Raw genomic sequence first — 21,701 nt, forward strand, 5'->3', positions numbered from 1 at the left:
ATTAGTACTTTTTAGATCATCTTCACTTTCTGGTTTCAAAAATCTTTTTTTTTGTTTTATTAATTCACATGGGTAGAATTTCTGTACATAACAAAATCAAAATTTTGTTCAAGTTTATAATAATAATTATTATGTGAACATGTATCGGTCACATTTTTTTTACATTACCTGCATCATTGTCTGAGGTAACTTGAAGGTAATCATTTTCAAACATATTTGTTTTTAATATAAATTTTAAGTGTAAATTAAACAATCCAAACTTAAGGAAACTCTAAAAATAAGCAAAAGTTCTTATCAAGTGAAACAATAATGTTAATTACTTCGGTTTTCAATGAGGACTGCAGAAGAATAGTGCACTCTTTCTGCATAGGTTGTGTAATTACAAAACGTACCACAGCTATGTACACGTTGCCAGATGTTTTTAGTGCTTGTAGCCAAAAATTTTCTATAAAGTAGCCCAAAGGTAGCTAATTCAAAAAATTCCCCTTTTATTAATAACCCAAGATTTGACAATAAAATAAAAAATTTTTTTTTATTTAAAAAATCATTATCTGAGTTAATCGAGCAATACTACATTAATAATAAAACATAAAGCTCTTATCTCATAAAATTTTACTGTAAAATATACTCCATATCCGTTTGCAACTCTCAAAATGAGACTTAAAAATTTTTATTTTGAAAGAGGCTTATCATTCTATTAACCAGTTAATTTTCATTTTACAAAATCTTAGTGATTTTAAATATATTATTTACAATTTGTTTCAAAATGAGAAGATAACATAGAAATGTACATATTAAAATAGCTAGCTTGATTTTTTTGGAAAATGGACTTAGGCCAAACGGCTCATTTGTAATAAAGAATATGTTTATGGTATTGTCATATGGCAATGGTAGCCTGCCTCCTTTTACAATAACACTGGTCAATATGAAAAAATTTTTCCAAGTTTAAAATAGTCAATTCTTATTAGGTTTTGATATAACAAACACTATCCTGACATTTAAATTGAGATTGAATTTGAAAGATTTTTAAAGCTTAAGTGAAAACAACACTTCAAATAAAAATTTTAAATCATATTAGAAACATACTACTTACATATGATCTGGGAATCTATTTAAAAATTAGAAAGCAGATTAAAAACATATGCAAAATAAATTTAGTTATTGTAGACATAAATTGACACCTAATACAAACTGAAAATCTCTGATCATGAATAAAGTTAGAAATAAAAAGGATAAGAAAACAAAACAAAAATAATTCAAAATAGATTATTTTAAATATTCTTTGAATATCAGTGAAAATGCCACTTTATTATGACAGACAGATATTTGATATAAATTTAATGATTTGTTATGCTTGTGCATGTCATATAGATTTATTTAAAAGATATAAGAAAATGCTTAAAAACAAATACTTTAAATAATTTTATTAACTACTATTTGTATATACAATATTCTTTATTTAGAATATAATTGTTATTATCTACTGATTTTTTTTTTTTTTCTTAAATTGAAAAAATAACACATTTTAATAAAATTTTATTTTTCATTTATCACAGTTTACATCTATATTTAAGACACTTCTAATTTTTCAGTTATGATGATTGTTTCAATCATCATAACTGAAAAATTAGAAGTGTCAAAAGAATGGTGGTAAATGGAGCACTTGTCCCTCCCCAGGATCGAGTAAAAAATTCCACAAGTTATAATCATAAAAGTGATTGAGATTTGTAACCTTAAATCATTAACCATGGGATACTTTGATGCAGTACAGGCAGGGCCGGATTTACATAAGGACATTTGGGGCCGATGCACAGGGCCTCCACAAAACTATGTTTAAACATAATTTTTTTTCCTATTACTTCAACAGCCTAGTGTGGCCTAATCATGAGGGCCACAGGCAAAGAAAACCAAACCCTGGAAAAAACTTATGAAACATTGGAAAATTTCGGGAAAAATTTTACACAGGTATTTTTCAATTAAATTAAAATAATTAGTTTCACACAATAAAATATATGTATGTTTACAATAACCTATTTTTAAATGAAATTTACAACTTCCTAGTTGAAATCTAGTTGAAAGTACAGTATTTTGTGTAAATTTTCTAAATCATCAAATTTGCCTACTCTTAAAGGGGGCCCCCACCGAATTTGTGCCCAGGGCCCCTGGATTGGTAAATCCAGCCCTGAGTACAGGTATTCTATAAGATTAAGATTATAGAATACAGTACTGCATCTACTTGTGAAAAACCTCCTAAAAAATTAAAAATTTTTTGATGTAATTATTTGTCTCCAAGCTTTGTCCTCCTGGAAAATTTTCTGCAGACACCTATGGTTGGAAATGATATGTGTTTTGATGATATTTTTCTCTATTAAAGCATTTTTCTAATCAATTAAACTTGGGTCAAATATTTAGGTAAATGAAGTTTGCCATTTCAGTTTTATCATAGTACTCTATTAGATTTTTAATATATTTGAGATTTTAAAAATTTATTCATTCATTTATTTCAATTACATTGGGAAAAGTCTTGCAGCAATAGATTTCCTCTCCCCTAATTAACATTAAAACCACAAATAAAATATATAAAGACAGATAAAAGCAATGATTAAAATACAACAAAATAAAATACAATAAGAAAAATTAAGAATTATATAATATTCATTTACAGGCTTTTTTGAAACAGCCATAATCAATGTGTAATAAGTGTTTGGATCCTGTTATATTTTGTGATATTCGGTTAAAAAAAAATCTTTGAAAGAGAGAGAATCTAAAAAAGGGTGTATATATGCTTGAGGAATTATGAAAATTGCATGAGGGACACATTTAATCTGATAATAGTTAAATATTTATGATGTAAAATTCTGATAAAAGATAAAATAAAAGATTAAATTAGTTAAAATATGAATAAATATTAATTAATGTTCAATGAATTTGACTGGCACTGTTATTGGTGAGATCTGGCAACCACTTCTACAGCTCTGAGAAAAGTCCATTTAAGATACCCCTCCAATCTTTCTATATTGTACTGTTACATTCATCTAATGTTTAGATGTTAGTCATATAGTGATTGTTATATAGCAGTGGTCTCCAATTGGTGGTCCATGGACCACTATTGATCCGCGAGAAAATTTTGGTGGTCCGTGGAGAAATTTGGACATTGATGAACTCAAGGTTAAGCAAAGTATTATGAAAGAAATGCAAAATGCTAGATTGCTTTTTCTCGCTCATTGAGGGTTTTTATTTGAATCTAAAACCAAACACAAACTGATTATTATCAATAAACAATAATGTTAATAAGTCAATAAATAAATCAACAACAAATAATGTTGTGATTGCCATCCTTCATGAAAAAGAGCAAAGAATCCATAAACTTATTTCAAACAAGCAGCAACAAACTTCAAATTAATTTGTTATAATTAAACAAGTGAATTTCATATTAATAAAGTAAAATGGAACTTTTATGATCATTATTCTATAGATGTTTGTATCATTTAAAAAAATTCATGATAGTGGTTCACAGGATTCAAAATTGTGAGTTTAGTGGTCCATGAAGTCAGAAAGGTTGGCAACTGCTGTTATACAGTATCTCTTTTTAACATTTTAATGAGTTTTATTATTCCTTTTACCAACCTTTTTTTCCAACTCTGTTCAAGTTAGACAAAGAGTGAATTGGTGGGGTCCAAGTTAAGAGGAACTTATTTTATTTAGTATATTGTTTATAAATTATAGTATCTTTTATCCTAAACTCTTTCTGCCCTGTGGGCACTAAGAGGGCCTCTTTTAGCAAGCCCACTATGGGTTCAGCCAGGCCCACAATGGGGCGGCTGGGTGGTAAGGGACGAGAGCTGACATATCCGGTCACACCACCCTCCGAAAAATTCCTGGGGATTTTTCGACCTGTCTAGATTCAATCCCGGGTCCCCCAGAACGGTAGGCTGCCACCTTGACTGCTCGGCCATCTGGCCGTCTAAAATATCTTTAGTGACAGGAACACCCATACATTGGTGCACTTGGCATATGTACCCACTTTTTTGTCTAGGTTGCCATTTTCCTAAACCCTAAGAGAGCCCAAAATTCCATGATCAACAAACAATGGAAAATTCATGACTTCTAGCCTATTCTGCAAAGAAACCAATAAATGATACGAAAAATGCTATTTATTTTCTGCTGAGCACACTGGATGTTGTTTACAATAAATGATATTTGTCCACTGTCCCATGCAACTTTTTATATAGTTATTTGTTCATTGTATGTTAACCAAAACTACATTTCTTGTTTTTAAGGCCAAGTTAGCCCCAAATTCAACCAGCACCACCTTGTGGGAGCACTGATCCGACATTGAATCAGAGTTTAAAGCTTCTTGTATAATGTACAATGTACTTTTTTTTAACAGCAGTGCTTGCAGACTGTAGTGATACAACCAACTTGACTTAAAATGAACACCAATAAAGCAAATTCTCATGTTAAATCAAATTTTGTTGTTGCCCTGGCAAAACACTATTGTCACAATGTTAATTTTTATGCAATAAAGCAAACAAAAATTTTATCAAAATTTGATAAACCAAACTGCAAATTACCTTCACAACCCCTAAGAAATAACCCTATTTCCAGTAACGGCTGTATATAATAAAAAACGTCAAGGAACACAGTTTGACGATGATAAGGAACTAATTCTGTCTGAGAGGTGGCTTACATTAAAAACCAGAGAAGGAAGAGTGAGGAAAAATATTTGATAAATTCTAAAAGGACAAAAAAGTGCATTTAAAAAAATGTAAATAAGATAAAGCTTATGAATTCTTAAAACATTTTAGGTATGTGCATGTATATGCATATATAATAAATAAAATAGACATTTAGAGAAAATTGTGTGTCTTTATAAAAAGTTCAATTGAATACAAGTATTATTAGTTATATGATTTTTAAAAATAAAATTTATTATACAATAAGAATATAAAATTTTATTTAATTACAACATCTAATTTAAGAAATAAAAACTTACTTTTACATTTGTGATTATAGTTTTCTTTCCCTCCATTTTAATGATTTGTGAAGTATTCATCTCTAACTCCCTGAAAAAATAAATTATTTTACAAATCATCATCATCATCACATAAGCCTATATAAAAGTTTTAATATTTCTATATCATCTGCAATAATATCAAGTATAAATTATAATTATTAATATAATTAATAGAATTTTTATAACTAAGTTTTTATAAATAAATTTTCTAGAATGATAGAATTAAAAATGGTACTTATGTTGTTTGGTTTAATTTTACTTAGGTTCTGTGCACTTTATTATATCAAATACAGGTATCCCTTGTACAACACAGTTTGAAAATTGGGGATATCCTCATACACACAGCTTCCGGTTTTGCTTTAATATAGTTTGGGAAATCCTCCGAACAAAATTTCACAATTTTTAAGTGTAAATTTCGTTATTTGATATTTTTTTTTATTCAAATAAGCACATGTGTTGTCTCAAATTTTCCCATGAATTTTAGAACATTGAAATTCTCTAATTTTGTGATTTTCATCAGGCTTACTTTAATGAAACTGATAGGATACGGAAGAAAAAAATTGCACTAACTTTCCTATCACCTTGGTGGTGTTGTCATTACTTTCAGACTAGCCATTGAGACTGTTACTGTGTTTTCTTTTTATAGATTAACTTTGTATTTACTAAAGTTTATTTAAACATTTCTAGGTAAGTGTTATTAAACTTTTTTAATCGTAGGTATTACTTATCTACAACTGATTACTTCATTCGTAAAAATGATGAATGAAATACAGTGGTATCTCAGTACTTGAACAATTTGGTATTTGAACACAAATTCTGGAAAAAGGTCATAAGTTTGTTCGCTCAGTACTTGAGTGAACAAATGCGACCCACTAGAACAAATTTTCAATTAATAACATATTTTTATTTTGTCACCCATAAAAATTTTTTATGATAAAAATAAAAAATATGAAAATGTTGCCAATACTTCTGATCAAGATCAACAAGAAAACTCAGATGATGATACTTTGTAAAAAAAAATTACCCTCGGTTAACTAAATATTAATGTGTAATATGGTACTTTTAATTTAATTAATTAATTATTGATTGTAAATAAATTATCAATTGCTTTAATAAATATATTTCTCTTAGTAATGAAAAAGAATAGTATATATTTTCTAACTTCTAGAACAGCGCTGTTCAACTTATCATAGCCCGCGGGCCATATTTTCTTCACCAAACGTTTCGGGGGCCAAGAAGGTTGATAAATGAAAAGTCAGTTTATGTTAATTAAAAAAATATTTCAATTATACTAAAAAGAAAACTTTAAAATATTCGTAATATATTAATGAGAACATTGTGGCCGTAATTTTCACATTGTAAAATAATTTTAATATTAATAATAATAATTTAGTAACATAAATTTATTCATAGTAAAATGTACTCGCGGGCCGTAAAAATAATTTGGCGGGCCGTATACGGCTCGCGGGCCACCAGTTGGACAGCCCTGTTCTAGAACATAATCCCATGTTTTGCAATAGTCCTTTGTTTTGTATAGCACAGATTTGTATAACATGGCACTTTTTCAGAATGTAACTGCAGTGTTATACAAGGGATACCTGTAGTTTAAATATGATCTTATCAGGCTCATATTTCCAGTTGTTACTAGCATTTGAGCATTAAATCTTACTATTCTCATTGATATTTCTATACTCCTTATACTATTACCTTTAATTCTCTTTGAATGTGTTTCTTTTATTTCCTTTCATTGTTATTTATAAGTACTGAAAAGTACCAATTATTTTTTCTGTATATGTAGCATTCCCTGCCTTCAATTACTTTCTGGTTTGAATGTCTCTTCTTTCATCTTATTTATATCTACTTTCTATTTGTTTCTTTACCATTATTAACACGTTGACTGCCACGTAACTTTTTAGGATTCTGTTGTAAAACGCCAACTTAATTTAATTATATTATATTATTAAAAACTCTAATCAGAGTATATAGTAATAATCAAATAGCATATAAAATGTGTTTTTCTTAAAATAAAGGTATTACGAATTATCTCGTAGTTGGCTTATGTAACAGAAAGCTCTTCGCTAAAGCCAAACTACGAGTTAATTCGTGCACAGACACGATTCGTCCTGTCACTTCGCTACAGCCAATCGGAGATGTGCGTCTAAATTCATTAGTAATAAATCGGATATAGAGGCGAGCACATCACATTTACGTCTTTTTTGAGAGTGTTATTTTCTATTTATTTTTATAATCAAATTATAAATATCCCAAAATGGATAAGAAAAGACCACTGACTAAAAAACAACTTGATTACTACACTAATCTAAGTGATTCAGAATCTGACAAAATTTTTGGTGAGGATGGGGGAGTTTATTTGGCAGCGAAATGGTCCTGTTACTGTATGTAAATGGAAAGACAAACGAGAAGTCCTTACCATTTCAAACATGCACGTTGTTGAAATGGTAGAGGTGTTCAATCGCAATGGAAAATGTTCGATGAAACCGAATATAATTCGAGATTATAATCATGGAACGTCTGGCATTGACGATCAGATCAAATGCTATCGTACTACACAGCTCTAAGAAAGACTATTAGATGGCTCAAAAAGGTTGCATCACATATTATAGAAATATATATACATAATGCACACAAACTCTTTCAAAAAGCAACTTCTTCTAAAATAAAACTTATGCTTAACTTATGCTTCTCTTTTTCTCTAAAATAAAACTTATGCTTCTCATTATGACGAATGCTTCTCTAAACTAAAAGTTTAGAGAAGCATTCGTCAAAGCGTTGATTGGAGAAGAGATTCAACCAGTTTCAAAAAAAATTAAATTGCAGAAGCTTCACTATTTACAGAGTATCCCATCTACTCAGAAAAAACAACATCTGACAAAGCCATGTCGAATTTGTACCAAAGCTAAAAAACGCCGAGAAACGCGTTATTTCTGTCCAATCTGTCTTGAGAAGCCAGCCCTTTGCGTAGAAGATTGTTTTAAAAATTATCACAAACAATAAAAATATCGTTTTGCTTTTGATTTTGAATAAACATTTTATAATATTTTCTGTTCGTTTAAATTTATATTTCTGTTTTATAAATTATCACAAACAATAAAAATATTGTTTTGCTTTCGATTTTGAATAAACTTTTTATGATTATATTTTCTGTTCATTAATTAATAAATGTTCTGTTCATGTAAGCCAAACTTGATTTTTTGTTCTTGCCCCTGAAGCTATCTATTCATATTTACACTGATATACTACGAATTACATCGTAGCTGCACAAATATGGCAAGGAAACAAACTACGATATAACTCGTAGGTGGCGTCCTAGGCAGAAACGGTAACTACGAGTCATCTCGTAGATGGCAGTCAACGTGTTAAGTTAATTGTTTCCCATTTCCATGTTTATTTTCTTTCTCCAAGATGCAGAAATGACATTAAGTGTATTATTATATTTTGAGTCTTATTCCATTTCATGGAGGAATTTGTCGGTATTCTAATAGCTTTCAAACATACATTAGAACTTTAATTCCTTCCACAACTTCATATTTTTTGTTTCAATTATCCATGCTGTACCTTAACTACCTTAACCTGTGCATAACTATCAATTTTTAGTTCCGTACTTTTTTTGGATTCCGATATCCAACATTTTATCCTCTTCTGAACAAGATTTACAAATAGAGAGGAAAAAAGAAAAACAGAATAAGAGCAACATAAATTCAGAAAAGGAAATGAATCTACTAGATCAGCGGTTGATAACCAGTGGTCTGTAGACCATTGATGGTCTGAAAGAAAATTTGGGTGGTCCGTGGAGAAATTTGGACATTTATCAACTAACGGTTACACGATGTATTACAAAAAAAAATGCAAAATTCTTGGTTCCATTTTTCACTCATTGGGGTTTTTTTTTTATTTGAATCTAAAACCAAAATACAAAACGACTGTTATCAATAAATAATGAACAATAAACAATATTGTGAGTGCAACTGCCGTCCTTCGTGGAAAAGTGCTAAGAATCCATAAACTTATTTCAAACAAGCAGAAATGAACTTTAGGCTTGCATTAATTTGTTATAATTAAACAAGAGAGTTTCATATTAATATAGTAAAATTGAACTTTTATGATCATTATTCTACAGATTTTGTATCATTTAAAAAAATTCATGACAGTGGTCCATGGGATTCAAAATTGTGCGTTTAGTGGTCCATGAGGTCAGAAGGCTTGCAGACCGCTATACTAGATCACACTGTTTTAATTTTTTGATTTGATTGAAAACAAAGTCAAGTATTATATCTATAGCAAGATATAACATTATAGAATAGTTAATGCTGAAATATAGAATGTTAAAAAAAATGTAAGCTATGCAAATTCTTACTTATATATGTTTTAATTACAATAAAAATTCAACACTTCTTACAAGATATCTCTTTATTAGAGTTAATAATGACATCTGTAAAAAAACAATGCAGATAACCTGGCATAAATCAGGACCTATGTACTACCATCTTAGAATTGTTTGTTGAAGCATCATAAATTAAGGAATAGTTATAACACAAATAAGATCAATTTTCTTAATGAAGGAACCTAACCATAAATGCTTCTTATTTAAATATTTGTTGTTATTTCATAAGCAAGAGAGAGATATTATTACTTATATTTTATCTAAAAATACTATTTATAACTTAGTACATTGATTTTGTAAAGCCATCTGAATGCCATTGATTCTGTATGGCAAAAAACATCCATTTTCACTTCAATTGTTTGAGATTCATAGCTGTTTTTAACATCTGCAAGTACAAATCACCAGTACTTTATACTGGTACACTACCAGTACATATACTTAGAAGATATAGATGTATAATTTATTTAAATTAATAAAGCACTAATGAACACAGGAAATTATTAAAACTGGAAATAAGAGAACTCATCATGTGCACATTAGCAGATGAGAAAAAAGCAAATGCTAGCCAATACTAGCAAAATATATGTATACACTTCCTATGCTGTGTTTGCATTTTCAAATTTTCTTCTCATACACTGTACTTAAAAAAAATTGATATTTTCTTCTTTATAATTTTAAAATGACATTTTAAATGTGTATTGGCATACAATAAAGCAGCATAAACCAGGTCCTACTTATACAAAATACAATCAAATAACTAAATATCATACTCAGCTCTTTAAAAAGACCTAATGAATCAAACACCTGATGCTGAGAAATATTTATTAAACAAACATTAATGTTTTCGACCTAATACGATAGGCCATCTTCAGATGTAACCAAAATTCAAACATATTTTAACTTAACATTTAAACAACAGAACATTGTTTTAAATTTAAATGTAAAAATTTTCCAATGTTCTGTCGTTTAAATGTTAAGTTAAAATACGTTTGAATTTTGGTTACATCTGAAGATGGCCTAGCGTATTAGGTCGAAAACATTAATGTTTGTTTAATAAACATTTCTCAGCATCAGGCATTTGATGATTCATTAAGTACAATCAAATATTTGGGGTTAATGTGACATTGTAAAGAAATGCAATTTATGGTAGCTTCTTAAAACATGGTATTATAGTGATTAGATATCAAAAGTACCTTTAAAATCCAGTCCAACATTTAATTGAACAATGAGAAATATAAATATACACTAATAATTGTTTTCGATCCTAATCCAATTAAGATCAAAATTGATTGCGAGTGTATATTTCTCATCATTTGATTAAACATTGGACTGGATTTTAAAGGTACTTATGGTGTTATAGTGAAAATCAACTTATTACATATTTGAAAATTTATCCAAATGTTAAAATTCATAAGATCTTTATTAGACTAAGTCATTAATTTTATTTATTCTTTCAATAAGCATAAAATAAAATACAAACATTATTAAACAAATTATAAAAAATTAGAACAGGATTTGATACAAATGAAAAGAAGAATTAGCCAATATCAGACAAAGAAGTAAAATTATTATTAAGTGAGTACGAGATTAATTATTAAGTGATATTTTTATATTTCAATATTATTCAAATTTTGTATTTTTTTAAAATTTTTATGATAAAATCATAAAACATCCAAATATCCTTAATGATAGAATTTGCACTAATTGATATGCCATTAGTCAAGCTTTTATGTCAGACACTATCAACAATCTTCAAGAATTCAGGCCATCCATATACAAACAAGCAACTGAAAGTAAAAACTTTAATGAAATATGACCCTTTGGAACTTGGCTGCTGTAGTATTGAAATGATTTTTTTTTTTAAATTGATTTTCACAAATGAACTGTTTCCTAAGACAATGTTTAAAAATGAATGTTTTTTTGTTTTTTCCCCTCCATGCAAAAAGAAATTAAAAATTTCTCTTGAAAATTCATTGCCAACATGTTATTCTTTGATATGTATTTAGTATAACTTCATGGTCAATTTCTGTTTAGTACACTAGTAAAATTATACTATTTACACATGGACAACCACAAAGCTACATTGGCACTGATTTGCTCATTAATTGACATGAAATACTTAAATGAAAACAAAATTCTCAAAGAAGAAAAAAAATCAAAATATCTAATATTGCTATATCATGTTACCAGAAAATTTTGAAGTTTCAAAAAACTGAAATAATTTATGTTCTATTAGATATCAAATTTAACCTTTTCAAAATCTGCTATATTATGTATTACAGGTTTGCTAGGCCTCTACTTAGTGGTGTTAGTTTCAATCCAACTTTTCAAATATAGAAACCTGTTTTTATATATTTAAATTTTAAAATGAAATTTATGTTGACTGTAATGATTGGAAAGCCTACAACACGTCCCATTTCCTTTTGATTATATTTAACCTTCTTTTTTCTTTATGGTAAACTCTGATCAAACGTTGATCAGATTATTTTGGAGTTTGCATTTTTTAGTACTAGTTTAATTTTTGTGTTTTATGTTTGTGTGAAGTTCATTGTATAGAAGACTTATATTAATGGTTTTCAACCAAAGTGGCATAATGACACTTTAAGGGTGCTGGGCAGTGCCATTACATTTCTTACACATATTACTAAAAGTACAAAAAGCACAATGATTCTACATTGGTAAAGAAATGGGGATGCTGTAAGGGGAAAAAAATGATCAAATTGGGATGCCATTATTAGAAAAAGGTTGAAAAACACTGACTTAGATGATCTTATTGAATACCTAGCTGAAACATTGGAAAACTTTTGAGAATATTGTAACAGACCACCTATTACCAAGAACAAATAGCTACAATATAAAAAAATTAACTAACAATTCAATGAAATTGATCCATGCCAATACAATAATTGGAAAAGTTTGCACAGTTGATTAACAGGTACAGTACACAAATATAGATTTTATAAATAAAATTACAGAGCAAGAAATACTGGATTATATTTTAGAATTAAAAGAAACATCGATATGCATGATTATTAGAGAGATGTGTAAAAATTAGATATCTAATTTTTACACATCTCTATTTTTGTTTTCTTGAAGATCAAAAACAATATCTACTTTTTGACCTCTTAGTACTAAATTTAAGTGAGATATTTTTTGATTTTTAAGAAACAGAAACAAAGAAGTATATACATTAAGGTAGTTGGATAGACCATTTTCCTATAAAGTACTAATTCCATAATTGTCAAAAAGCCTGCTAAAATGATTATAAAATTGAATAATAAAAACTCAACATCTTAAATTACTCCAGCAAGTACTACTTTTAGGCACGAAAATGGTTTTTCAACCCAGTCTATGAATCTTCATCCATTGCAGAACTGAACATACAAAATTTGAATGAATTACTAGCTGCTGGAGTAATTTAAGGTGTTGCGTTTTTATCATTGAGTTTCTCTTCTAGTTCTTTTGTTTAAATTAAAAAAATTGAATTTTTAATGATTTTTTCAAGACCAAAATGTCTCCTCAGATTGATGTTCCATTAAAAGTTAAAAGCATAAACTGAAACAAAGAATCATTTTAAAAAATGTTTTATTCAAATCTATGGTAAAAGTATAGATACATGAAACAAATAAGATTAAAATTAATCCTGGGTATAAACATAAATGACTGACTATTTGAAAATAAAACTGAAATCCTCAAAAGGCAGTTTCTAACAAAATTAAATTATGAGATGAAATAATAATTCATTAGTTCAAACTCTGAATAAAATTGGTGCTGATGAGATATATTGTTTTACATTTGCAAGTTATTGTAAGGTAAGAGAGCCAATACAAGTACAGGTAACCCCCGTATAACACGGCACTTCTATAGCATGGATTCTCTCTAACACGGTTTGAGAATTGGTAACATCCCCCATATAACACGGGTTCACTCTAACACGGTTCGGGAATTAGGTAAAACATTCGTACAGTACAACATGAAATGTAATAAAAACTGTTACCAGTTGATGATGCTCATGCTGAGATCATCATATAGGATAAATAATCCTCTGGTAAAATATTTACTTAAATAACAAATAAGTATTTTACCCATGAAAAAAAATCTACTATATAATAAAGCTTAAAAACCGGATTCTATCACTGTATCCCAAAAATGGCCACTAGGGGCACCCCTGGCTACTATTTAAATTAATTTAAATTAACAATATAAATTATTTTATATTTATTTTATATTTTTACAGTATAATATTCAGTATATTATTATTTTTATTTGTAATTTTGTATGCCCCAGTGCCTGCCTGCATCCGGCCTTTCGACTTGTGAATAATAAATCCGATTGAAAGAAGGATTTAACAGAATGTTTTTTAATTTTTGGAACCTAATCCCCCTTTTCGCACTAGTTCTTTGTTTCGTATAACACGGATTCGCATAACACGGCAATTTTTTGGAACGTAACTCCCGTGTTATACGGGGGTTATCTGTATTAAATAAAAGAAATAATATACTCTGCCTCCATATATATTATTTCGTTAAAAAAATTATTAGAACAAATTGATAGATAATCATGAAACAATATAATATACCAGAATTAACTATAAAAGATTCCCTAGAGCATAACACAATATGCAGTTCCTCTTAGTGATAAGTTGAGAGGACTGTAAAAAAGACCAACTTTTGTGTCTGACCCAGCCAGATGTAAATAGTTTTGAAGCAGAATATCAGATCAAAAAAGACTTCTAGACCATAGTTTTAGTTTTTTGTTCATCTAGAATGGCCTTCAATCCTAGCATAATGCTGATAGTATTATGCAGAGATAAAATCTTACCTATATTTATTTTATGATAAGACCTGATAATTAAATGTAAATTATCATGTACAATAGATTCTATAATTATTTCTAGAAGAACTCTGTTTAAATTTTTTACATACATACATAAAAACTGTGCTTTTTAAAGCCTAAGTGAATGCATTTTATAAAAAAATTATGTTTGTAAGAAATTTCCATTTTATATATAAATTACAAACAGAAATTATTATAAAATTGATAAAATAATCTGCTTAATAAGCTTTAAGAAAATTTTAACTAAAGACATTTTTCAAAAATCATTATATTCATTAATTTGTAACTGAGCATAGATATATTGTTTCTCTTAAACAATTCTCATAAAAGAATATTTATTGATTACTGATAAAGTTGTTAATTTTGGATATATTCTACTTTTAAATCAGAGAATAACATATACATTTTGAAATTTGAAAGATAATCTGAAGAAACAGAACTACAAAAAATATTTGACTTAAAATATTTTAAACTGGAAAAATATTTTAAAATTATATTTTCACTAACCTCTTCAACAAAAGTTCATTTAGCAATGATTGCAGTATTGATAATTTCTACATCAATTCAAGAAATTTTTTCCATAAGCAAGTGTATATATTTATAAATACAAGTTTCTACAAAATAAAACTTTTACTATGCAAAAGTATTATTATTGGTATTAATGGCAGCGTAAAAAGAAATGAGAAAAGAGGAATCAATAATACACTTGATACGATACTTTTAACAGCAAAATATTTTGTTTCTGCTCATTAATATTTATTTTTGAATATATTTGGTAAAATAGGGAAAAACGACAAAATCCACACAAAAAGGAATAGTTATCGATACGGAATTAATTATTTCAAAAATTGAAATGATGATAACGACTAATATCTTGAATTATTCAAATATATAGTAAATTTCAAGTTTGTTTGCTATTCATTTTACAAGTAATACAAAAATAGCATTTAATATAATTTCAATGTGCTCGTGTATTAGTAATTTATATCATTACTTTGATAGTGGCGTAATTTCGAAAATGTCAATTTTACAAGGAAAGCATTCAAAAATTCTAAGTGACAGTCGAAGATATACATGCAAATCTCTGACGGGAATCCAATGGAGGTAGAAATATGCCATTTTCCATGATAAAAATACTGTACCTAAGGAGTTTATTTATGCAAAAAAAGGTACTGTGCCACTATCAAAGCAAAGTAAAACATCATATTAATAATTTGTCCCATAGTTTGTTATTGTTTTATTCTATATCCATTTAAAATAGCTTACACACAAGAAATATATATTTAAAAAACTATCTTTATGTGTATTTTATATGTAAAATTAAGTAATAAAACCGAAATATTTTTTAAAAGGTGAATTCTGTATTTGTGTGTTGTATATTACAAAACAATTCAATTTTGACAATCATCAAATTATAAAAATTAATATATTTATATTAATAATAATTTCACAATCCTCACCTTTGATTAAAGGGACGAACCCTCACAGCTACTTTAACAGATGCCATTATTAAATTAAAACAAAAAAAAAAAAAAATTCTTTCACGAGTATTGTTATTTACAAACTTAATTTATCCCTATTAGACTCCATTTTGGTTGTGTCACATGCTTGCGTTATTCGCATTTTAAAGTTTGATGTTTATGGTTGTTTTTATTATAACTCGCACAATTTTAATTAATTTTCGTATTTTAATTATCGTCTAGATCATCTTGTATAAGAAACACGAGCGAATGAATATTTTTGAGTTTTCGCATAAATTTAAAGTTTTTATTGTATGCAAATTAAAAGCCAGACGAACAAGTTTCTCGAATTACATTTCTTCTATTAATTTCGTCGTTTATTTAAATATTTTGTTACACTCGATATTTTGTATTAATTTCTTAAATCGAATTTCAAAACTTTTAACGTACTTTAAAAAATTTTAAATGTAAAAATATATATCTAATTAAATCCGTAGAACAATAATAAAACAAAAATACAGGTGTATAATACAAAAGATTTAAATACAGTATTATCTGTTTGTATTGACAAAAATAATATTCTAAAATGTAATTAGAATAAACTTTTATTTATTTATTTATTTATTTAAAATAAAAGTATGGTTTGTCATCTAAATATAAATTGTTATAATTTGATTCATAAATGGCTGCAGTGTATAAAAACTAATAAACGGCAGTAATATTCGATGTAAATATTAACATTAAAACAATCAAAAACTACAAAAAAAGAAATAAAAAATATCAATTAAATTTTTATTCGGAGAATTCTTTTCTTACACTTAAAATATCAATGAAAAGGCATAATTAATCATTCATTTCCCAATTTAGGCTGGGCAATTTTAGGAATTTTTCAGAGGGAATGGACTTTTTTTTAAAACTCTTTCCGCCCTGTGGGCACTAAGAGGACCTCTTTTAGCAAGCTCATTATGGGTTCGGCCAGGCCCACAATGGGGCGGCCGAGTGGTGAGGACGGGGCCCAACATATTCGGACGGACCACCGAAAAATTCCTGGGAACATTTTAAAGTTCGAACAAATAAATTTTAATTATTATTACTGTTGCTACCAACGAACTAGAATATACAGTACTACATAGAGTATCTGTGACCTTAGATACAGAGCTCTTGGTAACAACGACAGATACTATCGATCGCCATTTTATTTTAAGTCAAAACATTGAAGTCTATATTACATGTTGGGAAGGATTGTCACTTTAGAATCTATGTTTTTCATCTAAATCTAGTTTGTTTTGTTTGCTTCTAGATTTGAGGTTTAAGCAATTAGATAGGTGATATAAATCTAGATTATTTCACCTTAAATTTAGCTATCTTCTAGATTTTATTTAATTAATACAAAGAAGGTAAGATCAGAGTTTAAAGTGATAAGTTTGTTCTGTGATTGAAGTTATCACTGGAAAAGTACGAAAGTTGTATTTCGTGGTTTTATCGCCGAACTCAAGTTATTTATTAAAAACTGAATTTTTTTTTAGTTGGCTACTTTGAGCTATTTTTCATAAATTTTGCGGATGAAAAGCTAAAAACGTTTGCCAACGTTTTGCGACTGTCATCCAACATGTCTTCAGCGACTGGTCCGTCTGAGTTACTCGTGCGTTTTCATATTATTTCATTATCGTCCACAAGCAACGACTGTTGTGTGGTTGGTGTGTGGTTTAGAAGTGGTACCTATGAGTTGAGCCTAGTGGTGATTAAATCATCGGTAGAGAAATATCGTTTATCACTAATAAAGACGACAATGAGTGTCAAAACAGGCTCAATCATCTCTAGCGATTGTCAAAGTCCAAAGAACCAGTCGTTTTAACTGGTGTGCATCAAATTTTATACAAAAACATTACTTTTATTACATACATTTTGATTTTATTCGTTAATTTATATAGTGACATTTTCATTATTATTAAAGTCATTCCTAAGATGCTGTAGACCAGAGGTGGCCAACTTCTGTGTACATAAGATCTACTTTTTATCTTAAAAATGTGTCGCGATTCACTTGTTGTCATAGGCATAGTCTAAATGGGGAGGGGAAGGTGTTAAATACATACTATGTCTATACACTGTATTTCAGTACGAGGTACACTCCCGCAAGCTATGGGTAGGACGGCCGGATGGCCGAGCGGTAAAGGTGGCAGCCTACCGCTCTGGGGGACCCGGGATCGAATCCGAACGGGTCGAATAATCCCCAGGAATTTTTCGGGGGGTGGTCCGTTCGGATATGTCGGGCCCCGTCCCTCACCACCCGGTCGCCCCATTGTGGGCCTGGCCGAACCCATAATGAACCTACTAAAAGAGGCCCTCTTAGTGCCCACAGGGCGGAAAGAGTTAAAAAAAAAAAAAAAAAAAGCTATGGGTAGATAAGTAAAATATATGTTCAAAAATTATTATTTTTTATTTTTTATTTTTTAAATCACTTATTAAGTTTTCGAGATACAGGCTCATAAAGAAAATAAATTTCCGGACCCAACTTTTGATATTTGCAGCTACAAGTTCATTTCGTACAGGTGGTAGCTAAAAAGTCTATTTTTCGACACTTTTTCAGGACAGATTTTTAGTAACTTAAAATATAATTTAATTTTTTTATCAATTGCAATGTATAAGTTTTGGTACTATTTGTTTGTAAATATGAAAAAGTTGTTATAAAATGCACAGTATGACTGATAATTTGATTTTAAGATTTCACTTTCGCGATTATTTTTGGGCCAGGAAAATTTATTATGGAAGAATGATATAAGAGTGTTTTACTTAGTTTTTGTTAATCTATCAATAGCTCGAGAGAGTGCACCTCGTACTGAAACACCTTGTATATCTACCTACGTAAAAAATTATTTAACGGGCCAAAAAAACTCACGTCCAGGGAAATTAAAACAACATGAGTAATTATTGACAATATTTATTAATTCAAATTAGCTACAGATAAAGACAGATTTAGATTTTATTACCTTAACATTAATGGGAGGACTGAGTTTACATGTCTCTAACCAAGGAATCATAATTAGGTGTATATCCTGACAAAGGTAATAATAATGAGTCTTCAGTATGAGAATTAGTCAGGACAGAATTTTGTTTAGTCTTCGTTAAAGTTAAGTATGAAAGTGCCGATTCACACACGTATGTAGATCCGAAACAAGAATAAATATATTTGCTACATACTAGGATTTTTTCTCGGTTGACGTATGACAGTACCAAATATTCAAGCTAAATAGCTGTGTTTTTCTGAGTCGAGTCATAACTGCATGCATACTGTTGCGTTTGCGCGTGACGTTCACGCGTTGCGTTCGGTTACAAGTGTAACATATTAAGTCAAGACATCGCGTGCGATCGACCAAAATTGGCTTCGCGATCGACTTGTTGGCCATCCCTGCCGTAGACTTGCCTAATGGTTGAGAGATGAGGATCTACGCTTTGATTTGAGTTAGCCATTTAAAAAAATCTAGCAACGAGTTGCGTAACTTGCCCGGCTGTTATGAGATTTTATTTACAAAATATCTTTTATATTATTAATCATAATAAATAGATAGAATCGTGTATCGCCATCTGTTATGAGATTTTGTTATAAAGACTATCTGTATTTTTTACAGTGCCTTAACTAGGATTTTGGACGCCTATGGCCAAGAATAAAAATGGTGCGCTTTTTTAATTTTTGTTATTAAATAAAAATAAAAAAGAATTAACGCAGTCTTTGAAGAGTATAAAGTATGAGTATGGCTTCGCCGGCCAAAAGGTATCGGGTTGCGGTTTTAAAGATAACGGTTCTTGAGAAAGGTTATTAAAAATAACCGAAAACGTTTGAATGATAGCAATAAACGGCTGTGTTTAAAAGGTGTACAAGAGTCTGTAGTATAAAAATAAAAATGGTGGTTTATTTCTGAAATATATGTTCATAAAAAGTACAGATAATAAATACTATATAAATATAATTATAGAAGTTCTATCTTGAGGAAACCGTGTTTTGTATTTTCGTTTCTTTTCTTTTCTTTCGAAGACACAATGTAGTGACGTAAACTTAAACACTGGGCGAATTTTTCATCCTTTTTATTCGGTTGGATACCGAATAAAAAGGATGAAAAATTCGCCCAGTGTTTAAGTTTACGTCACTACATTGTGTCTTCGAAAGAAAAGAAAAGAAACGATAATTATAGAAGTTTTTTGTGTTATTAATTTCGAATACATATTATACCAAAACCTTCTCGTTGGCGCCTTTATTAAATCAGCGCCCATGGCGGGAGCCACGTTGTCCATACCCTAGTTACTGCTCTGATTTTTAATTATTATAAAATGACAAAACGCTTATTTTTGAGGGTAGAGAAGAGTTTTATATATATATATTTATATATATATAACAACAAGTAAATTCTTTATTACGTCCGATTCCACTCGAGATTTTACATGTGACCACCCTTTATCTCTCCACCCCCTCAACCTTTCACCACCAAAATTTAATAACAACAATGCTCCTTATACACAAGCTACCATGCCAAATTTCGTTTCTTGATATTTACTCTGTCCTAAGATATTAAACGAAATATAACTCAACACACACGCATCCATAATTTTTAAAATTAATTTTAGAAGAAATCGAAATATTTTATTTATTTGAAAACCACAAATTTCGATAAAATTAAATCAAAGGATTCAAAAATATTAAACAGGTTGTTGAAGATTAGTTTTATGGGAAAAAAAAATCATTAAAATTACCATTGTAATACTTTTCTTTGAAGAGGAGAAGTGTTATAAATGCCTTGTATTCATCACCATAAACAAGTACTGTACAAAACTCCTAAGATTAAATTACAAATTTCCACAAAAACATTTTACAAATCGTTTTTAATGACTTTTTAAAATATTTTACGTTAAAATTACGAGTCTGTAATTTAGAAGAAAGTATGAACTTTTTCTAAATTAGACATCTATCATAAAAGATCTGTGTAAAAAAAAAAGCTATGAATGCTTCGGTTCAAATACAATAATAGAAAGGTTTCAAGTCGACATCACGAGTGACGTCATAAGCATGCGCAATTGTCCGGCGCCATCTTTGTGGTTTGTTTAAGTTTTATTTGTGTTTACACACGTTTTAGCTGGAGTTCTTGTGTTGTTTATTCGTCACGAATATCACTATGGCGAATTGTTGTGTAATTGGGTTTAATGCTAGTTCACTCAAGAACAAAGGAATATCATATATCAATCATTTTATCATTATACTAGCAGGTAGGCCCGGCGTTGCTCGGGCAAAAGTAACGATAGCGAAGATTAAGATTATTACGTTATAGTCACAAAAGAAAAAGAGTAATTTCATCAACGAACTAAGTATTTCTAAAGAAAGGTCGAATTTGAAAATCGAATGTTCTAATATTGTTCGATTTTCACGACGTATTCTGATTATATCGTTCGGTTTTCATCGAATGTTCTAAAGAAGAAAGGTCGAGAAAAACCGAACTAATCTGTTTAAATTTGAAAATCGAATATGTTCTAACATTTACTTTTTTCTTTTTTTTTTTCCAGCGCCCGTAAATCTTGCACGTCGTTTTCTCTTGTTCTCCATTGTTACTTAACACTTTGGTATTTAAATTTGGTACCCTAACTGTGTACTAAATTTCAACTTTCAACTCCTAACCGTTTGGGCTCTGCGCTGATTATTATTATTATTATTATTATTATTATTATGTTGGGTTAAGTGAGCTATACTCGGTTAACACCGGTGGCTGTGTACTATGCCGGACCAAAGTCAAGGCACAGTAACCAAAACAAAAATTAAAGAAGTGTATCAGTGTGTGTGTCTGTATTCAGGAATTTTCTCACAATATGACATGTATTCAATATAGTGGCCTTCTGTAGTGTAATGTATGTGTTTCTATTCAATTCTAATGTGCCCAGGCTTTTGTGTAGTGTGTGTGGTATGACACCTGTAGAGGAGAGAACAACAGGTACAATAAGCACCTTA

General features: G+C 29.3%; 1 protein-coding gene across 2 annotated transcripts in view; it reads right to left on the reverse strand.

The window, feature by feature from the left end:
- The window catches only part of Klp98A (kinesin-like protein 98A), a 55,394-nt gene extending 39,352 nt beyond the window's left edge, over positions 1–16,042 (reverse strand). The window contains exons 1-2 of one of the 2 annotated variants that reach the window (XM_067263802.1): positions 15,716–16,042; positions 4,997–5,066 (exon numbers count right to left, since the gene is read on the reverse strand). In XM_067263802.1, coding sequence (XP_067119903.1) covers positions 4,997–5,066; positions 15,716–15,762 — 117 coding nt within the window. In that variant the 5' untranslated portion in view covers positions 15,763–16,042. The remainder of the gene's footprint in view (positions 1–4,996; positions 5,067–15,715) is intronic. The other variant, XM_067263801.1, reaches the window with a different exon arrangement.
- Between the last annotated feature and the right edge of the window lie 5,659 nt (positions 16,043–21,701).

Source organism: Centruroides vittatus, unplaced genomic scaffold (genome assembly GCF_030686945.1).
Source record: "Centruroides vittatus isolate TY-2023 unplaced genomic scaffold, ASM3068694v2 contig_18, whole genome shotgun sequence".
NCBI classification, from domain to species: domain Eukaryota; kingdom Metazoa; phylum Arthropoda; class Arachnida; order Scorpiones; family Buthidae; genus Centruroides; species Centruroides vittatus.